At 30.0% G+C, this 24967-nt stretch overlaps 3 protein-coding genes across 7 annotated transcripts in view; 1 reads left to right on the plus strand and 2 right to left on the minus strand.

Moving 5' to 3' along the window:
- Window positions 1–1516: 1516 nt before the first annotated feature.
- Window positions 1517–12255, plus strand: LOC105834930 (6-phosphofructo-2-kinase/fructose-2,6-bisphosphatase). Its single transcript, XM_012677788.3, has 6 exons — window positions 1517–2826; window positions 7601–7762; window positions 7932–8092; window positions 8316–8699; window positions 8850–9119; window positions 9297–12255. Exons 1-6 carry the CDS (start codon window positions 2631–2633, stop codon window positions 9723–9725), a joined length of 1602 nt encoding a protein of 533 aa, XP_012533242.2. The 5' UTR covers window positions 1517–2630; the 3' UTR covers window positions 9726–12255.
- A 495-nt stretch (window positions 12256–12750) lies between these two features.
- On the minus strand, window positions 12751–16629 carry LOC105834927. Of its 3 annotated transcripts, none has more exons than XM_036291468.1 (5): window positions 16008–16629; window positions 15341–15378; window positions 14860–14922; window positions 14299–14398; window positions 12751–13720 (listed from the first exon to the last, which is right to left on the minus strand). In XM_036291468.1, exons 2-5 carry the CDS (start codon window positions 15356–15358, stop codon window positions 13296–13298), a joined length of 606 nt encoding a protein of 201 aa, XP_036147361.1. In that variant the 5' UTR covers window positions 15359–15378; window positions 16008–16629; the 3' UTR covers window positions 12751–13295. The 3 variants fall into 3 exon arrangements, with proteins under 3 accessions (XP_036147361.1, XP_012533238.1, XP_028046053.1); XM_012677784.3 differs by having other exon boundaries at window positions 14287–14398; XM_028190252.2 differs by having other exon boundaries at window positions 14287–14398; window positions 15341–16629.
- A 213-nt stretch (window positions 16630–16842) lies between these two features.
- The window catches only part of LOC105834929 (neuropeptide CCHamide-2 receptor), a 28685-nt gene continuing 20560 nt past the window's right edge, over window positions 16843–24967 (minus strand). For all 3 annotated transcript variants that reach the window (XM_036291464.1, XM_012677787.3, XM_028189851.2), the window contains 6 exons: window positions 21405–21653; window positions 20490–20638; window positions 19757–19956; window positions 19177–19358; window positions 18812–19026; window positions 16843–18244 (listed from right to left, as the gene is read on the minus strand). In XM_036291464.1, the coding sequence (XP_036147357.1) occupies window positions 17932–18244; window positions 18812–19026; window positions 19177–19358; window positions 19757–19956; window positions 20490–20638; window positions 21405–21653 (1308 nt within the window). In that variant the 3' untranslated portion in view covers window positions 16843–17931. The remainder of the gene's footprint in view (window positions 18245–18811; window positions 19027–19176; window positions 19359–19756; window positions 19957–20489; window positions 20639–21404; window positions 21654–24967) is intronic.

Raw genomic sequence — 24967 nt, forward strand, 5'->3', positions numbered from 1 at the left:
TTCAGCAGAATGTTTTGTAATAAGTTGACACATTGCAGTTTTATAAATTCGTTTTGTGAAACACTAGATCATGCGTGACCTCTGATCACGTGAATCTGATCACTGAGAAGCATTTATCACGTTGCAGATACACGTTTGATGTACTTTCCTCTTATCGTGTACGAATAATGTAATAAACTAAGCATGTGACATTTATTTACTTACGTAGGTGAATAAGAAAAATAAGATGCCTCTGGCGTCATTATCTATGAGTATTTTATTATGTAAACAAGATATTTTTTATTTATTTCCAGAAACTTTAGATTTTACGATTTATACAAAATATGTATTAACTTCCAGATATTTTAGAAAATTTTATGGGAAGAATATATTGTCCAAAATGATCAAATTCGAAAACCTCCTAAGTCCCATTTTTTCTTACAACATTGAAATATTTATTTGACAAGATAAGTTACATGAAATGAGTATCTCAATTTTGTATAAAAATAAAGTTAGGTTTTCGAATTTGGCCGATGGTGTGTGTATGTGTGTGTGTGTGTGTGCGTGTGTGCGTGTGTGTAAAACAGAAATCTGTTCTATATTTTATGTGACTAATTTTATTTATGTAATTTATGTGATTAATTATTTTTTGTGAAAATATTTACAAAAATGTATGTTTTTATGCATATAAACATGTGCACAGGTGCATTATTTATATTTAAGCATTTTAATATTGATTCACAATACATACGTAAAGGATTTTCTAAGTAATAACTATTTTCCTTCAGTTAACGTTATTTTGACGTCACCAAAACGGGTTCCAAAGTTCACGTTTTGTCTATACGAACAACTGCTCCATATATTGGCGTACACGTGATGTAACCCAGCAGGTCAGGGCATTAGTGATCCGGCATCTCTTCATTTAACTCAATGACGCCGAATACACGCGCCTGGATGGTCGTTTGCCAAACGATTACGTGAAAATAGGAAAAACAACTGTGGACTTTGGCCGTACGATTCGCCAAGAAAAATGTGAGCCGGTTTCATCAAGCATAACATGTAATTTATGATACTAATCAAATATGTATTAGAGTATCGTCAATAGCGTAAGCTAGTAGTCGAGTTTATGTATAATAGCTCTGGGGAAAAATTATGTAAAAATAAAACCTGCAAAAGTCGTTTTTCCGATGAATAAAACAAAGTAATAAACTATCAGTAAAACCGGTATTCATAATCGATTTTTATTTCAAGATCATTTCGAGTAATGTCGTAAAATGCTATTCTATGATTGGTTGAGGAGTTCTTAAGACAGTACTTAAGAGTCCTAAATATGAGAGTCGATTATAATTGATTTGAATATCGGTCTAAGATAGTTGTAAGGAGTAAAACTCAACAGCAATAAAAGGTCGGAACTAATACGTCATAGACAGAAGATAAGATTAAAAAAAAATTTCTTATGAACTTACAGAAAGTTCACATTTATGAATTTTCATTGTTTACAATTTTTACGGTAAGTATCCACATCGATTTAAGAAAAAAACGAATATTCGCTCAAGTCGCGCGCAAGTCGCGATATCGTGGTAGAGGGGCCAGCTGTTCCTCCATTGGCTCGGAAAATGGAGTTGTTCGTTCGTGGGCTCTGGTCGATGCTGCTTAAAGCCGCAGTGGAGTCAGACCTACTAGTGTCGTCGGAGAGCCGAGCAGTACGTATCGACCGGTCGCATCTGCAAAGAGAACAGCGTCTATTTTCGTCCGGACGGACATACTTGCATCATCGCTGTGACAAGAGCGTGTTCTCTGAGAGGAGAAGCTGAAGAACTGATGCTGAAGAGAGTCGACCGAGCCTACGAGAAATCTCGGGAAGCATCAGTCAAAACTTCTAGCACCGGCTGGTCGTTGAACGCCTACGTCGATAGTACGTTGATCGGAGTCACGCCGAAAAGGAGTAGGAACGGGAGGAGGAGAAATCGAAATATATAGAAGAGGAGTATAAGAGTAATCACAACAGTGATCTCGAGTAGCCTAGAATCTTGGAGCAGAAAGTTGGAGCAGAAAGGTGGCTGGTGAAATCGGAGCAAGGTGCCACTATTACTATGTAAATTTTCAACGGGTGTACATACATTTGCGCGCGCGCACTGTCGCCAACGAGGAACGGCATTAGCAGCAACGGTAACAATATCATCGTTAATAGCGGCGAGAGAAACGGGCACGAGCGAGAGGGAATCGCGCGGTACGCCGCGAGCTAGAGGCGAGCTGATCTTTTCTTTGACAAATTCCAAGGAAGCCCGCAAACTGGCTCCGGAAGTGAGGATCAAGCAAATTGGAATGAGGGAGGATCTGCTGTCTATAATACGGCACACGAGTAGCGATCACTTCTCGGAAGAGCTTTAGCCGGGCGCTTAACCAGGAAGTAGATACGCAAGAAGCCAGGCGAATAGAGTATTCAAAGGATAGAGTAGAAGCGGCTCTCGCTCCACGTTGGTGGATTCTTTTTTCTTTTTTTTTTTTTTGGAGCGGCTGGCTCTACGTCGGGCTTCCTTTTGTTCCTCGGTATTATTCCTTAATCGATCATAATTTCGTCGTTATCGAAAAGGAGTGAGAGAGGGGGAGCCGAATACCTGACTGTTCTCCATAACACAGGTTCCTCAGTTATGCCCTGGGTCGCCGTATGTTTTGATCTGCTAGCGACTCCGTTATTGGGTTATTGTCTCGCGATCAGGAAACTGGCCCTGCAAGCTGGGCTTCTGCAGGAGAAAAAAAGCGATCTCGCCGTGAGGCAAACGTCTAACACGGAGACATCCTTGAACGCTGACACCATGGCCCCGAACGCGGAAGAGCAGCGTCAAGGTAAAGTTTCGCGCGGGGTGAGTCGCTTAATGCCAAGGGTTTGTGAGATGTCTGCTTACGTAATATACACGCCTTCTTTTACTAATTTTGAGTATGTACTTATTTTATGTCGTGGCTAAAATGTCTGTCTGCAAACTTAAGAGGAATTTCAAAAATATAAAGCATTACCTGTTCACATGATAAGCTTATCTTTCTGTCCCATATCTAAATTTAAAGTGATATGACACGTATGCATAATGATTCTTTAGGATTTATAGCATCTTATCAACAGATATAAATAATTTATATTTCTAATTAATATACGCATAGTGTATGAGATTCATTATTCTTCGTAATTAAATATTACTATGTAACCAAAAGTCTGATGAATTATGTATCCTATTGTATTCTTATATATTCTATTATGTGTTCGTCGTACAAAACATTTTGATAATTAAAGGTACGTTGATCGTACCTTTAATTATCAAAGTGTTTTGTACGACGAACACATAATAGAATATATAAGAATACAATAGGATACATAATTCATCAGACTTGGTTGCACAGTGATATTTAGTTACGTAATTTCTGTAAAAAAAAAGAAAACAAAAAATTGTGGACCCATAGTCTTAGTGTCCAAAATGTGTCATCATTCTATTATTTATTTTATATTGTAAAAAAATGTTTAAAATTTATTAAGTTTATTATAAAAAATAAGCATGTACTTAGAATAATTATCAATTAAATAATATTTGTCTATTTTATATTGTAATTATCCTATAAAAATGCTAGCATAATTTTGTTGATAAATTCTCTGTTTATGTATGTTGTGCAATGTAATGAACACGATTGTTTTAATAACTTAGTTTCATCAAACAGGTTTGCGTCATAAAGTATCTTCTATTGCAATTTTTGCATGTGCATTTTATATTATTCGCTGCTTGTTGTTATAATGAACATTAAAATGATTCATTTCAATAGTATTTGAAACGTACAGTCATATTGAAGTAGAAACAAGAAACTCGAAGTTTATGTTTTTATTTCTTTCTCAATTTTGTTTACAAAGTAAAAGAATAAACACACATAATATAATATACAGATAATATAATATACATATGTGTGTTTATTCTTTCATGTACTATTTAATATATATGGACGTACGAATTCTTCTTACATTATGATAGAAGTCAGTTTAATGAAATTCAAAGGAAATGAAAAGTGAAAGGAAAACAACGAGTATTGAGGTCGCCGTCTTCTATGGCAATGTATATCCTGTTCATCTTATATTGCATTTACGCTTCTTCAATCGTTATTTTCGATGTAAAATTAACGGCAGCGAATATTTCATGTTTTTAAAATGTGAAAAATACTCATAAGTTTTTATATTGTATTGTTATTATCTCTTGTGCACGAAAGAAGGGGACAGTTAGTTATAAAATTATAAAAATATAAATATATGAATGCGATCCATTTAATGTCATTTTCATTACCTTACTGGTTTATTACACTACACTTACTGGACTTGGACAAATCATTGATACAAGGATATAATTAATTATAGATTAAAGAATACAATTTCGTTTTACGTAATTCAGTTTTTTTTTTCCAAACATATTAACTCGAAAATGCGCAGTTATATTACCCAGTGCTTCATTTTTATTACAACATTGACATTTTTATTTGCCACATTGTTATTATCTTACAAATATCATTATCATACGCAATATTGGATTCTTGGAATATAATTCTGTAAAACAATGTATCGTAAAAAATGAAATTAAATATAATTAAAATTTATTACAAAAGATTTTTTGATGATTATAGATTGTATACAAATATAAATAATGATTGATTGGTAATTCCAATTTCTTGTGTCATATCTTAACGTTAAATTTTTTACATATGCAACAATATATTTTTAATTTAAAATTTAAATTACCAACATCCAATAAAAAACAAACGTGGAAATATATACTGTTACAAAGAGTACAAAATTTACAGAAAAAATTTTAATAAGAACGATAATTTGTGCGTCATACAGCATATATTATATGCACATTATTAAAAGTTTTAATACGTAAACAAAAATATGTAACAAAATAAATAAAATGTTGAGAATTACATATTAAATAATATATTTTTTATATTAAACTGCATGAAAAAGACGTCAAGAAACTTTTCCCTTTTTAAAAGCCAAATGTTATGTCTTTGTAAATATTATCTGTTAAAATGATAAAAACCTACACACTGTAAAATATCTTTAATTTATCATTCTGACATTGAAGAATCGATAGCTTATCACTCTGTCGTCAAAAACCAAGTTAAATTCGTTTTTTATCTTTTAAGTTATGCAAGTGAGGTATTTCCAAATTCTTATGATTTTTTATATTCGTAAATTTTTTACGAATATAAGAGAGATCATGAAAATAAATAAATAAATGGAATTAAACATTGTAGATTTTTAATGAATAATATTAAATCTCACAAAACACATGACACTTTATAAATTTCTGTTAAAAAACATTAATTTTAAATCAATTAAAAATGGATATTTATTTTTGAAAAATTGTTTCTGTTCTCTTCACATTTGAATGTAATACCTTTCAAATGTTAAATATTGTAAGAGGGAATTTTTGAAGTTTTAATAAACAAAGATAATTTATTAAATTAGTTCAAAACTTTATTAAATTAAAAAAATACTTATAATTAAAATATATAATTGCATTTTTAATTCACATAATGTCTACATTTTTCTTATTAATTCATAAAAATGTATTTTTTAAGTCATTATATAATATAAAAGTTTATATAGATTATATAGCTTATATAATTTATTACAACGCATTTTAACAGCAGAAAATTAATGAATTTCAGACATTATGCGTATATTAATTAGAAATATAAATTATTTATATCTGTTAATAGCGTTGATTAAATGCTATAAATCCTAAAGGATCATTATGCATACGTGTTATCACTTTAAATTTAGATATGGGACAGAAAGATAAGCTTATCATGTGAACAGGTAACGCTTTATATTTTTGATATTCCTCTTAAGTTATCATTTCCGTTTTATTTCTGTGAAAAAATAATTAATAATAATCCTGAAATTATCAAGTTAGGGTATTATTTAGATTAGATTTTACACATTTTAATCAATATAATTGATATTCTAACATTCAAATTATGAACTCAAAAAGTATTAATAGCGGTAATATATACTATATATTAGCAACATTTAAAAAAAGAGAAATTATTTTATTTTTGCTGAGAAAGGGAGAGAGAGAGAGAGAATAATTGGAATTTTACTGTATTTAAAAGGCAAATTATTGTTGGCTTCGGTAGCGTAGAGAAGCCGAAACAAAGCCAGTGCACACGCATTTACGAATCTAAATATAAAACCCATTTCCCTCTCTCTCTCTCTCTAGTGAGGCATGAGGCATTATATGTATATTTGATCACTCACTCGTTCAATATCATAGACATCAATTTCGTGCAAAATGTTTAAATCAATGAAATTTCAATTCTTTTATCGAATATCGTTCTTGTCAATCTGTAATCTGTATTTATCTACGTCTGTAGATAAATGTAGATAAATATAAGCTAGATAAGATAATTTACACGTGCTTTGTACGTAAAATAAGTGAACTAATTGAACAATGATATTACACACCTGTTAATTTTTAAATTTTTATAAGACTAACTGTCGCGAAAAATGATAGGAAAGAAGTATTACGAGTAGTATATTTTAAAAATATACTATTTAATTATTTTAAACATATGTGCACAGTCTAATTAATAAAATTGCGTATATTTTCTGTAAATTATTTCTACTTGTTTGTTTAACTTGTCGATGTTTGTTGTTTTTTTTAATGCATTAAATCTTTACATGATTTTTTTATTACATACACATATTAAACGCTTGTAAACATGAATTGAGTTTTTGTTATGCACTGACTAATCGATTTAATTATCATACGTCATTACTGATAAAAAATTTGCGATTTCCTTGTTGTGTAAAAACACCGTTAATGTTTGATTCTGGATCATTAAATCAAGTCTTTTTTTCTGTAAATACATTTATCGCACATTAGGAAACTGATTGATGCGAAATTTTTCTGCGCATAAGTTTAGTTCATAACACACGGCGCGTTTACTTCATACAAATGAAATGCTTTTGTAAATGTTTACTGCAGTGTAAAAATTCAAGTTTATGCATAATGCAAAGTTATTCTGCACTGTAATTTGAATATATTTCCGTAATTCTCGCAGTTTAGCTGATAAACATTTTACAATCGCTGTTATTCTTAAGAAGAGTGGATTTTAGTACTACGTTTTTGCAAGTCCAAAGTCGCGTGTCATGATGTATATACCGTTCTCATGTTACTACTTGCACACGTCTGTGAGAACGACGTATTTCGAGACATATTGCCAAAATATTCGCACTAGTATAATAAAACGCCTCGTTCAAAGAAGCTGTGACTAATAAATTATATTTAGTTATTATCCTGCAAATCTCAAAAATTTTATTGACATTTCGAAGTAAACGTAAGAAAGAAAAATACATTTTAAAGATATATGTTATCATTATTTCTAGAGAGTGAGTTTTTCAAAAAATAAAAATGATTGAGTTTAGGAATAAAATTAATTGTATATGAGAATGAGAGAAAAATTTGAGAAATTTACGTTATAACCGCCAATGAAATTATCTTCAGTCATTAAATTTGAGATAACGCTTGTATAAGTTGCCTAATGAGCACAAAGTTTTAAATACCTCATTACCTATTCTCTTTAGATCCCAGCAAAAAGGTCGCAGCAAGAACTTCAGGATTGACGAAGTCATCGCGCAAATTTGCGGGAGTTGTTGTAGCCACTTGCGGTTTGCCAGCTCGTGGAAAAAGCCAAATCGGGCAAAGTCTTGCTCGCAGACTCATTTGGAATGATATAATTACCAAAGGTAAACATGACTAACATGTCTTAAGTTATCTTGTTTTATTTACTAAATTATACATTTTATTATACGCTCTATATAAATTTATTCCAGCCGCATGTTTAACTTTTATTCTCGATTAAATGTAAGAGATTAAAACAGAGATAACTACAATATTTCATATATTTTGTTTCAGTGTTCCGCGTGAGTGATTATCGAAGGAAGCGGTTCGAACCCCATATATCTCACGAATCCTTCCCGTCGGATAATGCGGCAAATAACGCGTTACTAGCTCTCGCACAGAGAGATGCCATGCAAGATTGCGCGGCATGGCTCGCATCTGGAAATACTGTAGCGGTAAGTGTAAATCCAGAACACGGTTTGTTTACGAGATTATGGTTGTAAAGAAATGTTTCGAAACTAATGTTACTTCTCTGTTAGCAATCCTTAGCTTACTTTTGCTATACTTATAAATATCGTGGAAAATTGCGTGACAATTGATTAGGTGAAGCGTCACTTAGGTAGCTTCACAGGCGGTACATGCGGATATCCCATAGTTATTTTCTTTGTCTGTATTAAGATCCTGGACGCTATGCTGATCACGCGGGCGCAACGCACAGAGGTTTACGATTATTTCTCTGGCCAGCTCGGTTACCGTGTTGTTTTCATCGAGTGTGTCTGCGACGATCCTGAAGTTCTGGAATACAACCAACAAGAAATTGTGAGACATTGCGCTGACTATGCAGGAGTAGATGCCTCTTTGGCCGCAGAACATCTGCGTTCAAAGATCGCTTTTTATGAGGGGATGTACGAACCTATGGATGACAGAACTTATCCCAGGATCAGAATCGATACTGCTACTATGGATATCGAGACCTGCAAAGTATCTGGTCATATTGAAACCAGCGTACTTGGATATCTTGGAGACATCAGTCTCAAACCTCACACTCTTTATTTCTCTAGGGTAAGTAACGCTGGATTTTTTTATATTGCAGATATATTGTAAAAAATTATATTATTTTAACATTCAATATATTTTGCTGTTGTTTATCTCGTTTATTATTTTTTGCTTCGCAGTTTCTTTCAGTTTACACTTTTATATTATATGTTGCAGCACGGCGAAAGCGAGTATAACGTGGTTGGTAAAATCGGCGGCGATACGGTATTGAGCGCCAGAGGCGAGTGTTATGCTCAAGCCTTATCCAACAGATTCAATGCTATGCGTATTCCCGATCTTCGAGTTTTTACCAGCCGCCTTCGCAGAACGATCGCAACGGCGCGTGGTATTGAAGCTCCTCAGGAACACATAGCCGCCTTGAATGAACTTCACGCGGGGGTGTGCGAGGGTCTTTCTTACGAAGAAATGCAGGAGCATTACCCGCAGGTGAGAGTTATTTTTAAGTGTACTATATGGCGCGAAATATCGATTATTAGCTAAAAATATTCGACTTGTAGATTAAATTCGGACAAAGTTCGAGCGATTAATTTTTTTTATCGGAGATAGCGGATCGCGTGAAATAACCATGACAACGCTATCTCGATATGTTTAATTTTGTGACAGGAGTTTGCTTGGCGTGATCAGGATAAGTTGCGTTATCGTTATCCGTGGGGTGAGAGTTACATCGACGCGATGCAACGTGTCGAGCCGGTTATCGCTGAGTTACAACGTTCCCACAACGTTCTCGTGGTGTCACATCAAGCGATATTACGCTGCATCATCGGATTCTTTCTCGATAAGAAGCCTGAAGAGCTGCCCTATATGGAAGTGCCACTACACACGATAATTCGCATCACCAGCCAGGGTTACAATTACAATCTCGAGTTCTTCAAGCTGCCGATCGAGTGCGTAAACACGACTCGTGTCAAGCCCAAAAATTGCAGCGGCGATCGTACTGCTGCTGATGCTCTGATCACGGTTCCCGCACACTTCGATATACCGGATCCCTGGAGAAATCCTGGTAACGGGCCTACTCTCGTGCAGCAACACTAAGAGAAGAGCACCCGTTTTAAAAGTGGCATAAATCAAATTTTGAAACGTAAATTTGATCCCTGAAGAAAACAACAGTAAGAATATCAATATACGCTTTTGCATATTGGAAAATTTTATAATAAAAGAAAACAAAATAAATAAAATAATTATTAATTTAGATAAATTTTATTTATAACATATTTTCAATTGAAGATTAAAATAAGATCTTCAAAAATTGATTTATGTCATAATTGAAACGAGATGTTTTTTATTTACATCAATAATTGGCTATATACTTGTGGAACTATAAAAGATTATTTCATTGTTTATTCTGAACTTTATTATTATTATTATGAAAAGAAATTGGCCACTGTCATTATTAATATTCGTATAGTGGCAGTTACATTAAATGATTTTGATTATTACGCGTAGTATTTCATAAAGAAGTTAACTGACTTAATGTCTACTTGTAATCAACATACGAACGCGATAGAAAAAGTAAAAAGGTATTTACTCTAATTTGAAGAGTCCTTTTATGCAATAGAAAAACATACAGAGACTTTTGAGCATAAATGATCTGTGACATTTAGTCGGCCATATTTTTGTGTACGTCCAGATTTTGACGATAGGTCTACGATATCCCGATAGAAACCAATATACATCTTTTTGATAGCTAGCAATTGGAAGCCCATGACTCGAGCCCTCTAGATATACACGGGACTCACAGTTTTATCAATAGTTTATAGTGTTGTCTGATTCATAGTACGCTCATGATAGCTCATAGATTGAGATAAATTACCTGTCATGCGCTAAACGTACGCATAGATTTGTATATAGAAGGGATAAAGATTTGATGTTGAAAAATATTTGTAATAGAGAAATAATACTGATAGATATTGTCACTCTAATTGACATGCGTATAAATCTTCATATCTTTTCATTGTATCTCAGCATTTTTTAAATTCTTTTTTTCCAAAATATATTATTAATTTTTATTCCGTGATTTATGCTGTGATTGTTTTTATCAAATTTATGATCTCTTTTTCTGTCACATTTTATTAAATGAGTGCCATCAAATTTAAAATTCTGTTGAAAACTCTAAAAAATGTCGGATATATACAAATGTATGCATTTTTTTATTTCAAAATATATTACAAATGTTATTCTGTGCTATAATTGCTTTTATTAAATTAAATTAAATTAATTTTTAATTAAATTGCTTATTAATTAAATCTGTGATCTCTTTTATTGTCACATTTTATCACTTGAATGTAATTGAATTTATGATTATGTCGAAAACAAGAAAAAATATTAAATATGCTCAGATATGTGCAAGTTAACAAATGTAATGATTGATTGTGAGACATTATACCTCAATCTGGCCTTTTATATCATGTACGATACAAAAATATAACAAAAAATTATCTGAGTACTCTAAGACCTTATATTTTTATAAAGGATATAAATTAGATGTATTTATAACTATACTTTCTTTAACGGTTAATTTGTTTTATATTTTAACTAGCAATGCAATATTTTTACTTTTCATAATTCATAATATATAAGTATTTAATTATTAATCAATATATCATTTTACATAAATTATAGGAAAATCTTTGCAACGAAATGGATGATCGAAAAGGAATTTTAACATTGAAATAGCTTATAAGAGACGGAAACTTTGTTAGTTTATTAGCGGCTATAAAGCTACTGTTATAAATTACGACTATCTGCAAACAATAAGAAATAGACTTTATTATCTCAATAAATTTTTTGCAAAACAAGTGTTGATTATTGCGATTGTAATATACAATGATTTAAACGTTGGTGAAAGATAATTTCATCTTTACTACTGAATCTTTTTCTCGAAATTAATGTTTCTGTACACATAGTTTTAAATTAGGTCTATTTAAATTAATATATTATTTTATAAAGACTTGTTAAAATCTGTATTTTTAGTGGATAATATACGCATAGAAGAACAAACATTTAAAGATACATGCATTTTGGACGTTGATTTCATGAAGTGGAATTTTTAAAGTCCTGCATAAATTTACTATGATTTTTTTTCCTATGTAATTAAAATTATTTTAGCTAAACGAGTAAAACTTTGCGGAATAATGTATAGAAATTATATTCTTATATGTTATCGATCTATTTCACCGTTCTATTTTGTTAGGATAGTCTATTGCATAAACACGCATAATATTTGTTTAGACGTAAATGCGAGTTTTTTAGGATTCAACATAATGCTAAGCTACGAATCTGACTTTCGCGCTTAAGAAGATTTAATTCAATGATTTACTTATTTTAAGGAAAATTTAGGAAAAATATTTTATGTGTGCTGTATGTCTTCCTGAATAAGAAGTCGATCTAGTCGAACATTCGAAGTTTCGACTGCTAAACATTTCATGACTCTACACGAACACCGTGACAAATAAATTATAATTTGTAATATGTATATTATATATAGTTGAGGTATATTATTCGTAGTTTTAAAGCTTTAGAATTTTTTATTTGTACACACTGAATAAATTTTTTTTACAAAACTTGTCTTTTATATGTCTTGTTCCTTTGTCAAATAAAAATATTAAGAAGTACAATTCTCTTGATACGTTTACTAATCTATAACCTTTAATACAGTATAAAGAGTTTATAATCATATATCTAGTATAATAAACCAGAAGTTCCAAACCTGTTAAAACAGATTTTTATAATAAATCAATGAATCCTGTATTAAAAATTGGATAGAACAAAAAAAACTTAACTAAAAATTATAAAATTAAAAACTAGAAATGATAATCAATAATACATATTAAACAAATATATAAAACATTATTTAAAAACTATTTTTTAGATTCGTGTACAGTATTAAATTTATCAAATAAAATAGAAATGTTCAAATTTGAAATTTACTTGAACTTTAAATTCACGATTTTGAGCCGCAAAACATTCTTAAAAAATATATATACTCAGAATATAATGTAAATTAAATCGCTTCAATTATTTTAATTTAAAAAAGTAGACTTTTATTGTTTTTGATGACTTTTCTTTTTTTTTATTATAATCAGTAGAATACGATCGCACTTATATAACTGTTTTATTAAAAATCAACAGTATAGTATATAGATTATAAATACAGGTATACATGTTTATATATGAATGTAAATATACGTATGTAGATGTTTATATAAAATAATTGAATAACTTTGTAGAGAGAATATAATTACACACAAGCTATGACTAGAACATTTTAAAATGACTAGATAGATTTTTATAACTGCAAGAACTAAAACTGGATACTGTACTAAAACTAAAATGTTAGTTTTATTAAAATTTTGATAATTATCTTAATTTAAATCTCAAAATAAAATATTTGACAATATTTTTAAAATTTTTTTAAAAACAGAATCAATCATAATTACAATTAAGAATAAAGGAAATATGAATATCTTAATGTAAAAAGTGTACGTACACCGTTCACGTTCAAAATAGTAATATCATGGTATATATTGAAGAATATATTGAATTTGGACATTTTCCACATTCAATTTATTTCCACTCGAAAGTGTCGTACGCAAGTGTCAAATATTAAATACCTGATTTCATTAATTTGGACGTATAGTCTCTTTGTTTAGCAGCCAAATGCAAATCCAAACTTTTGAACATTCTCACTCGAATTTCGTGCGCATTCGATTCCCGATTGCAAAAATCATTCATTTCATTTTCCGAATGTAACGATTCATTTCGTTGAAAATCGAGTTTAACTGTATTTAAAGAGGAGGATTTGTTTCGTGATTCCTGCATGATGGTTTTCATGAATTCAAGGGCCATTCTCCGACAAGTATCGAAACCTAGTAATTGTATCCTTTTATTATGAATAGTATCTATACGGTGATTTTTCCAGCGCGTCTCTCTATCTGTTATTTTTGTGAGAGAACTAGGTGTCCCGGGTAGATCTTGAAACACTTTAGTAAGAATTTCTTTCGTTAAATCTTCCTCACTACCCGATGCGTCTGTAAGATAACGGAAATATTTTCATAGTATAAATTTAACGATTTGTTAATTTATAATTATAAAATTTGCTTTTAGAAAAATCAAAAATTAACAAGAATTAAATATTAAATCATACATATATAGAAGATGATAAATCACTATCATTATCATTTATTATTATGTCTTGATTTTCTGTGTTAAAGATTACCGTTTTATGTTGAGAAAAATTTTGTACAATTAAAATGTTTGTATTAAATTATTATTCTTCATTAATTTTTATTTGAAAATATATTTTTAGTTTTTAAAGCTTTTTAATTGTCTCGTATTATTTTCTTTCCTTATTTCTATGTGTATATGTCAAGCCTGACTAGTTAATTATGAATCGAAGTCATCTGGATATGACACTAAAAAGTTTGTCGCAATATATTAAAAAAAAGTAAGAAACTTTGCTCAAAACTTCACGATAAAAATCTAGAAAAATGTATGTCATCTTTTTCCACTGCAAAAGTTCTTTTGAGGTGATATTCAATGTACGAGTTGCGTAATGCTGGAAAGAAAATAAAGTACGACAAAAGTTTTACATTACCCAGATCACTACCATTATCGGTTTCTGCGAGATATGTGCCTGCCTTAATTTCTCTTTGTAATTCCAGGATTCTGGCTAAAGCCAACTGAAGATATTCCCTTGTACTTGGATCCTGCGGAGAAATGAGATACATACATACATCAAACATTATATGGAACTTCAGTTTAGCTATTCCGACTGTATTGATTATTTCATTTCTAAAATGTCTCTATTCACTATAATTGATTTACTATACACTGAGAGGAAAAATAGTTGCAGTAATCATAATATCAAGATAATTTATAATTATTCATTTTTTTATTCAACCACATTTTTATAGTTATTCAATATAAATTATAATTTTTTGAACTATGTTAAAGTTCTCAAAATCATAATATTGGTCTATAATATAACTTATAATGGTTGCCATAATCAAAATGGAGGTTTTAATATAGAACTTCGTTCTATAAAATAATCACAAACTGTAAATATCATTATAAACATATGATTACTATATTAATATTAATAACTATTAATATAAAAATAATATTCTTAACTGTAAATATTTTACTATTATAGTTGCGCTTAACTTACTGCATATTGTTCAATTCCTTTTGTTCTTTTAGCGTCATTGCCAACATCTTCTAGACAAGGTGCCTACAAATACAACAATGTACCTGTAACTTATTTTTATAACTTTTTATAATTTTAAACATATATACTACTATTTTATTAAAAGTGTGTGCATACGTATTTAATAATACTGATGTGATCGAGCGGACGTACATACGTTGTTTATTTTGCGAGTGAATTTTTTCGAGTTTGTGTTCGCGTGATCGCGTGAACGAATCTATTGAATATAACATTTTGAAAAAGTAATCCGACATCCGAATAGAAAGCGATAGAAAGATCACGCGTTATAAAGAGACTTCGACATGGAAGGGAATTGTATGTGTTATGTATTATCTTTTATATTATGTATTGTGTATATATTGTTTTATAAAAGCATATATTAAAAAAAGTATTTATTCTATAAAAAACACTTATAAAAAAGCATTTATTATAAATATCTTACCGACGAATATCTCTTCATTATGATCAACGTTTGTCCATCTACAATCCAATAAGAAAACTCAATGAGGAACTGAGAAACTGATGATTTTATACGTCTTAGAAATTATGTTCGTGAATTAATTGACAATTAACAAATAAAGTTCTGCTTAAAAATCGCGAAATTCCATAAAGCAATTAGTGCTCAATATTACTTTATATTAAATCTCTTTCGTTTCATTAAAAAATAAAAGCTTAATTATATTCGTTTTCCTTATAATTTTATATGACATTATGCTATCACGAAAATCTAATACATGTAATAGTCGTATATCAACAATGTATTGTAAACGCTATTTAATGAAGTATCAGATGCAGGCTTCCATATAATTTCCGCTCCGTTTGTATCTGTTTTCGAGCTAATTAATGGTTGCTCTCTGATTTTGACGTTTTACTATTAAACAATCATCTAATATTCAGGTAATAGTATTATTCTTCAAATTTTTTTTCAAAATCTTATATAATTTAAAACTTGCCAAATTTTTATGTAATAATGCCATTATAATTTTTAATAAAATTAGCACAGAATGTGAAAACATGAGATCGACGTAAGGAAAACTACAATGTTGACGTCTATTTGAAAGGTCGCCTTACTATGTCACCTGGAAGTAACGATACTTCATGCTACTTACGTGCTTCTGCTTTCTAGTAGAAACAAGTTTGCCCCTTAACTTCGGATCAGTTATCCGTTATCTAGCGCCGTCAGCTTCGTTATCTATATAGCGCTGCCGGTGTGTCGAAACCCTTTTGACAAACTCTTCCTTTGTACGGTGCAATGTTTCTCCGCTAAATCTTTCCTCCCGTAAAAAAACACCTTTTTCGCGTCCTTTTTGCCACGAGAACTACAGCACCCTTGTTATTAACTGTATGCTATGAGCTACGGTAGACTGTCAATGGACACGACCGTTGACTAACGTCGATCGTTGCATACTACCAACCCCCTCATTTTTACAACCGTTACCGAAGAAGGGGGCGAGGGAGTCTATCACCAGCCCCCTTCGAAATCCGGCTGTTCAATCGTCGTACAAAAGTCCGAACGAGCAGATGTAAGAGCCCCCTACCCCCTTTCTCCTCTTTCTACCCCCTACGCATGTCCCTACGTATTGAAGGGAACGGAGTGGCACGTGCGAGTACGTTATACGCGTGCCAGGGAGCCTCGCGTCGATTATTCCTATTCGACTTGGAAACGAGAATGATTTTTACGTGTGCACATTCCCAAATAAAAATTATATACGCAAAAAAATACAATATTGTTTTTACAACAAATTATATACAGCAAATTATATTTATTGGTTTTTCGTATTAAAAAAAGCATAATAAAATATATAAAATATCCTAAAATTGACCTTTTTGCAAAAATATAATGCTTCTAAACGATATATTTATGCCTTGACATTTATTTTGAAACTAGTAGTTCTTTAAAATATGTGAAATTAATTTTTCTTTGGGGAAAATTTAATGAATCAATTTCGGAGCATCTCATATCTATTTATCTAATAATAATATATAAAGAGTAACTATTTTATATGTTGATAAAGTTGTTCTTAAAATATGTTAAATTAAATTATTGCTCTTGTTAACTCTTAAATTATTTTACATTAAATTATTTATTTGTACTCTCTATAAGCAGTTAATAGTATAAATTAAGTTTAAAATATACTAACTTATTATAGTACACACATACACACACACACGCGCACACACAGAGATTACTTATAAGCTACTAAGATTTAAGATGAACTTTGTTTCATGTTATTTGTTTCATATTTTTTATGTTTTTTTCCATGAAATACTTACAATAAGACCTAATTTTACTTGATATTAATTAAATCAATTACTGTAATAAAAGAGATAATAAAACAAATATTAGATCGTATCTCGTTGATCATATACTTCTTATTATTTCATCTTTTTTACAGCCTACTTATTTATTACGTTAAAAAACAAATTCAGCTTTTGTTAATTTTAGGATTCTATTAAATTTATAAAGAAATACATATTTTTTTAAAGACACGTTAATCTTTAATCTCTTAACCTCATTAGAAGATAAAAAATCTTAATTTTAGAAATTAAAACAAACATGTGGCAAGACTTAAAACTGATAACCCATATTAGACTGAGCAAGAAATACGCATGTATGTTAAGAAAATGTTTTGTTATAACAACAAATAATTGGATTAAAATGTATCAAGCAAAACTAATTTAGAATATATTATTCAAGTTTGGGAAGTAACGCGTTATTTATAAAGCCGTTTTCAACAAAAAGGATTGCTGTCTGAATTCGCAAATACTACTTTAAAAAAAACTACGTATCTGAAAAGATATATAATATAGGTTAAAAAATATCGCAATATATGTACATATATTTTCTAACTATTTTTGTAAATAAAAAAATTACAAGCGGACATTTCATCATCTTTGAAATAACTACAGAAATATTAATTTGAATAAAAATTTCTAAGATCTGTCATTGCATTTTTTAAATCTTTGTAATGTAAAACTTGTGGTATTCAATATTACACACAACCATCCTGATGAAATTTTAATCCATTATTATCAACAATGATGGTGCTGCAACTTGCACTGCAATTTACATTGATGTCCCTCATCTGATTTATACTTCAAATTAGTTTGAGAACAACCCTCGCCGATGGTAGGCTTAGTCTCTATACTACCCATTTCAAATACCCCAGTCGAATTAAATTCTTGTGTACGTCTTCGAAAGGTGGAACCGAAACTGGTATCGCAAAATAATCGCTGACTTCTTTGAGAAGAAACACCATGTCCGCGAATTATACTGTTTTTCATTCGATTTTTACCGCAAGTAGTGGAACCATTCGGTAGACAGCAGCATAAATATTTGTTAAATCTGTGACAAAAGAACAGGTGGTCGATTAAAAATATCCTTATGTTATTTTTAAGAAATAAAGTTTTCTAACAATTAAATTTATATCTATTCTCTTTACTTAAATAGGATACTTTCTTGCGTAATGATTAATAAATGTATTATATATATATATATATATATATATATATATATATATATACACACACACAATATTATAAATAGAAAAAGTTATTTTTTGTAATAAGTGTAGAGAATATATAGACAATGTTTCCACAGAAATTTACGAGAAATTTGCATTTTTTAGAAGTTTTTATAATAAAACATTATGACAACAAAAAATATTACATGGTCTTCTGTTAATATAAATAAGTTCAACTAATGAGATTATTTCAGAGTTGAAAGTAGTAAGTCTCAGTCAATGTTAGAATAAGTTTTGCGTGGTGTGTATTATACATTTTTAAACTTTTTTCAATTCTTATCAAGTCCGAAAGAAGTTAAACCTTTTAATAATTATTATTAATTAAAATTAACTGATTTACAAAATTTTTATTGCATGTCAAAAAATGTTACACAAACAAACTCACTTACCTTTTACGAAATGTGCGGCTAATTAAGTAGAGAGCAATAGGATTAACGCAACTATTGCTGAAACTGAGGCAGAAAGCAACCATTCTAAAGTAATGCCAAAAAGTATTATAGTCTTCACGGGATGTGGGATTAAAATGGAACCACAGCATGAATATATGATGCGGCATAAAACAAATCACGAAAATTATTACGAAACACACTACCATTTTGCTCACCTGTTGGAAAGCAATAGATAAAATCATCAATATAATAACATCCAATAAGATGTAATTTCCGAATTTCAAACTATTCAATAATACAATGTTTTAATATTTGATACAAAAATTTTAATATTTTCAAATTTTAAGAAATATATTTTTATGTACCCTTTTGCGCGCTTTTATCTGATCATTATGGAGATCATTACTAGGAAGCTCGCCTGGCATGTTCCTGGTTGATAATGTTAAATTCCATGCCATCCCCAAATAAAAAGCAGCTATCATGCATAACGGTATTAGATAATATGCCAAAAATTTAAACATTATCATACTCTTTTCGTAGATCGTTCCTATAGCATAAAAAGTATATGACACAGTGTCCACTTTTGCGTAACTAGCATTATATATATTATAAAATTTATATTTTCTCCCATTGCAATCTTTTAAAATTGCTTAATTTATTAAGATAAAATATTATGTATATGCACAATGATATGTGAACTCTGAATGGGAGCTTATATGCAAAAATAATATAAAATAAAAAAGTTATTAATTAATATGTTATTATTAATAAGTCATAATCTGAAAAAGTTTGAAGCTATTTCTCTCTAACAGGTAAAGTGACATATCACATAAATTAATGAAAATTTCATTATACATTTTACATTTTACATATAAATTTACATACTTTAAATTATAGTTTTGTGACATTTGAAATTATGTCTAAGAGAAGCGTATTATGGCTTACCAAGATTTTTAGGGAAAGGGTTGCAGAAGGAAATGCTCTGGTTTGTGATTAACAATTCAGTTTCTACCTCAGAGTAGAGCACAGCGGGCAAGGCTAAGACAATCGCTAAGACCCAAATAAGGGAAGCCATTAAAATGGTAAGTGGTTTTGCGCTTAAACCTGCTACATGACGACGAATAGGGTTCACAATGGCGCAATATCTACGAAAACACGACAAGATGCAACAATAAATTATATAATAAAAACGGCAGAAAGTTACTTACTTCAAAGATAAATTACTCAAGCCATAAACAAAAATTTATTTGTTTGTTTTTTATCGTTGTGCCTTATCGATACCTAAACTAATCATCCATTGGCATAGATAAGAATAAATTAAGATTTTTTTTAATATCAAGAAGATAATTAAAATTACATATTTCTATAAAATATATTTAATTTGATTGAAAATTACTATTTATTGACAAAGAATATTCAATCGTATTTGAATCAATAATCAGTGGTAATGTTCTCGCACGTCCTGCAATTTATTGAGTTACACGGCATACGTTAATTAGCTTCAGAGCCGATTTTCACTTGGCTATATTACGAGTGAAATTTCAGTTTAGTCTCTCTGTTAAGAGTTAAATTAAGCTTCTAATATTCTATTAGCAGTGCCATTTAGCTAAGTAAAATGTTATTTAATTCATCGAGTTAATTTACACGATACGATAAGGTTCTTACTTCACATATTTACCTTTCGGCTGACAAAGCAGCTAAAGTAAATACTGACACACCAATTGAAATATCCTTAACATATTCAGATACTTTGCAGATAGTTAAGCCCCATGGCCATGATTCAAATGTGTAAACAACTGATGTGAAAGGTACGCTAATCACAATCACCTATAACAATAAATTATTTTTATATTTAAAATTCAAATAATATTTTGCCATAAAATTATATCATGAAAACATGATAAATTATTTATTCAAGGGATCAAACTAAATATATTGAGAAAATATGATATATTTTCTCTTTCAAAAGTAAAGATTATTTAAGGACAAAAAATTCAAACATAAAGTATAATATTATATAATTAAACATTATTATAATTATATGAAGACTTTTACAAAATCCAACAAATCTATTTTAAAAAAATGTTAGGTTATCGTTTATGCCAAATTATTTTCTATCTGTAGCATTACAAATTTTCACAAGAATTACAAAATCTAAATGTATTTTATTTATTTATTTATTTTTTTAAATAGATTCTCAAAATATATTGATTAAAGCTTTTAAAACTTTTATTTATAACTTTATTCTTATATCTATTATACATATATGCTCGGAGAAAAATTAATTATAATATTTATACAATATCTGGTTAAAAATTAGAAGTCTTTTGTTTTCTAAAAATTTCATTTTTTGAAATTGTTAGTTTTTATGGAAAACTTTTAAATTTAATTGCTGGCATTTTATCTGGAAAAATTTATTTAAAAAAAAAGACATCTTTTTATTGTCTTGCTGTTATTCTCAAAAGACATTATTCTTTTATATGTGGTATTCTTTATGTAAGATAAAGAGTTATCTTAAACTATTTTTACCCTCTTTGAATCAGAGAATTTCGAGCAACAAAGGAAACGTGTAATTGCAGAGCTGTGTGCTCACCAGTAAATCCCCCAAAGCCAAAGATAGCACATACGTATTTGGTATATTTCTCATACTAGCATGACATAGCAATATGAGAATTAATATACCATTTCCTACTACGCCAACGATCAAAATTAAGAAAAATAATACGGGCACGTAGTAAGTCTCAGGTCTTTGATCATATGGTATGTATATGTTATCATAGTAGTCATCATAGTAGTCGGAGTCATTTACACTTGTGTTAAAAATATCTGCTGTCATTATCATCTGTAATGAAGAAAATATTTTTGTTGTTTTTGATGCCAATACTCTTAATATAAAACAGAAAAAATTGGAGCGTAAAAGAATAATAAGTGTAGAATAATAAGAATGAAATAATATTTCATTATCAAAAGTGACACTTAAGCAAAAAAATTAAGTTTTCATATAATTATAAAAACATTTGTTCAAATGCTACATATTGATTAGTAATAGATATAATCGTATTGTGTTACATGCACATATAAGATGTGAGTAAAACTATTAATGCGCCATTTTATTAATTTACCTTCAAAAAATTCCTATTAATTAAAATATGAGACACTCTATTAATCACGTTTTGTAAATACATAACTTATCTTTTGCACCATAAAAATTCAGATTGTACAAAATGATATAATTAATTTAAAATACGATGTGATAAAATACATTTAGATAGAACAGAAAATGATAAACGTGATAAATGTTTAAATTTCTTTCGTTGCGTGTAGTTTTTTTTTTAATAGGACAAAGTAAAGTGCATTTTTTGTTGCAATTTGTACATCTCGTCGTTTCGTATCCTAGATATAATTGTGTGTATGTATAGTTATTATAAATAGAATATTAGAAACAATCAAAGATAAGGCTACTATACTATTAGATTATATTGCATAAATTTGTAATAATATAAAAGCCATGTTTTACTTTATTAGATCATATGTAATTTACTTTATTTAAAAAATTATTAAAAAGTACCTTCTTTTTAAATATAAATAGTCTTTAGAAGAAAATAAAGAATGGAAAACTTTCACATAAGGTTTACACATTAATTTTCTAGAAAGGTGATGCCATATGATTAGCAAAAATTAATCTAATTATCAGTCTATTATAATAGGTATTGCTTTTATATTATGTACGTACTTACATTATTCATGTTATTTATATAGGTATTCAACGTTATGTATAGTATAACATCAAGTAGCTAAATGCATAACTAAGAGTTTTGATTTTACTTATTCAGGTTGCTTGGAATATTGTTTTTAGACAGAAACTTGTTAATTTGAAAATATGCTTAGCAGTTCCAATTCCATTAAAGTTGCAGATTCAATACGATGGCATTTACAGTCCGTGCGCCCGAAGAGCATATTTTTTTCCCTTCTCGATTACAAATTCTTCCACAAATATAAAGCCAATCTTATGTGTGTATATTATTAGTAAAAATAATTTATTTTAACTAATTTTCTATTTACATTCCTAAATTTTTTATTTTTTAGGAACAACAAAAATAACTTACATCTTAATATTAAAAATTACGACTTATAATAAAAGAAGTGATTAATAATAAAGTGATAATAGAAGTAAATGTATTAAAATTGCTCATCAAATAGTAGCAGTGATTCAATCAATTGAGAAATATAAAATCTATATAAATAAAAATGTAAATGTTTGTTCCTCATCTAAGATCTCCGTAAGTTTTTTACCGATTGCTTTGAAATGTTGACACAACGTTGCATTCGTAACCGGGAGTGTTCTTATGGGGTTTAATTTTGGAAATACCGTGTGTTTCAAAAATAATGGCCATAATTTAAATGTAAAAAATAGTTTTTCATTAATATTATTGAAATGTTGGCACATTGATACGGGGAGAGACGGGGAGAGACCGGGAGAGATGGGGAGATACCGAGAGAAACGGGGAGAGACCGGGAGAGACGGGGAGAGACCGGGAGAGACGGGGAGAGACCGGGAGAGACCGGGAGAGACGGGGAGAGACCGGGAGAGACGGGGAGAGACCGGGAGAGACGGGGAGAAACGGGGAGAGACCGGGAGAGACGGGGAGATACCGGGAGAAACGAGGAGAGACCGGGAGAGACGGAGAGAGACCGGGAGAGACGGGGAGAGACGGGGAGAGACGGGGAGAGACGGGGAGAGACGGAGAGAAACGGGGAGAGACCGGGAGAAACGGAGAGAAACGGGGAGAGACCGGGAGAGACGGGGAGAGACGGGTAGAGATAGGGAGAGACGGGGAGAGACCGGGAGTTACATGATTATTCAGTCGTCTGCATCTGAGTCAATGTATAATAAGGTTCGAAATTATTTTCCATCGTCAAATTTCAAAGTTCTAAAGTTTTAAAGTGTGAAATTTGCGAAGGATTTTAAATTGAAAATCTCGATTGACACATGGTAAAATAGTTCGATGATTGTTTATTACGTATTTCAGTAACAAATTTATCTACTTTTAGATCTTATTAATATGTAACCACATATCCCAATATGAATATAAATATGAATATAAATTTATTTCATCTCCAATCAAATTGATTAATAAAAAAATATAAGTATATCATTTATTCTCTCTTCGAAGGAAATATTCCTCGTGTATGTATATGTCTATCATAATAATATGATCTCGTACATATTTTAGTAGCTTTTAGTATGCATTAAAAATCATATTTATACCAATATGTAAAAACGTAATTAATCTCTTAAAACAACTCAAAATATGTTGTATATTATCGGATATATAATAATGCTTCAATAAGCAATCAAACTCACGATCGAATAAAGCGCATAATAAAACGCAACTTCGATATTTTTTTGCATGTACAAACGACTTCCCTAAAATAATTCCTTTAAGCTCGTATTATGTAAGTTTGTGATAACTAAATTGTATATATTTTTGAAAGTTCTTAAAGTTTTAAAAGTTAATAAAAGTTAACTTTACCTACTGTGACAAAACCAAAGTTAAATTATTAAGATTGGCGTTATATATGCGCGCGCGGGCGTTATATAGAAGTATCAGAATATTAATAAATGAAATTTAAACTTTGGCTGTTTAAATTTAATTGCGTGTGATGTTTGCCACTTTTTTATTCATTTATTTCGCTAAATTTTTCACGCTCGCGAGTGTATGTGTGTGTATTTTAAAAGAGAGAGAGAGAGAGAGAGAGAGAGAAAGAGAGAGAGAAGATCCAAGATAATTCACTTTTGGAAGATTTCTGTTGTCCATATGTATAGTTCCGGTTATCCAATTTTTAATAAACTTTAAGAAGCAAATATGTACATTTATCATTTATTATTTAATAAATAATTATATATATATTATTATTGGATTCGGTGAAAAATATACCATTTGCTCACATATGTATTCTGCATGAAAATATCTATTGATAATAAAACTTAAAATCAATTTCATGTGAACATCTTTTCCTCTTCTTTGCGTCAAAACTATTTAACGCATGTACGGTTATAAATAGGACACGTATATCAAAACGTATACTAAAGAGCCCTCAAGCATCACATTATACATATATAGTTGCAAGCAAAGAGAGAGAACTTTGATGTTT

The sequence above is a fragment of the Monomorium pharaonis genome, chromosome 8 (assembly GCF_013373865.1).
Source record: "Monomorium pharaonis isolate MP-MQ-018 chromosome 8, ASM1337386v2, whole genome shotgun sequence".
NCBI lineage: Eukaryota > Metazoa > Arthropoda > Insecta > Hymenoptera > Formicidae > Monomorium > Monomorium pharaonis.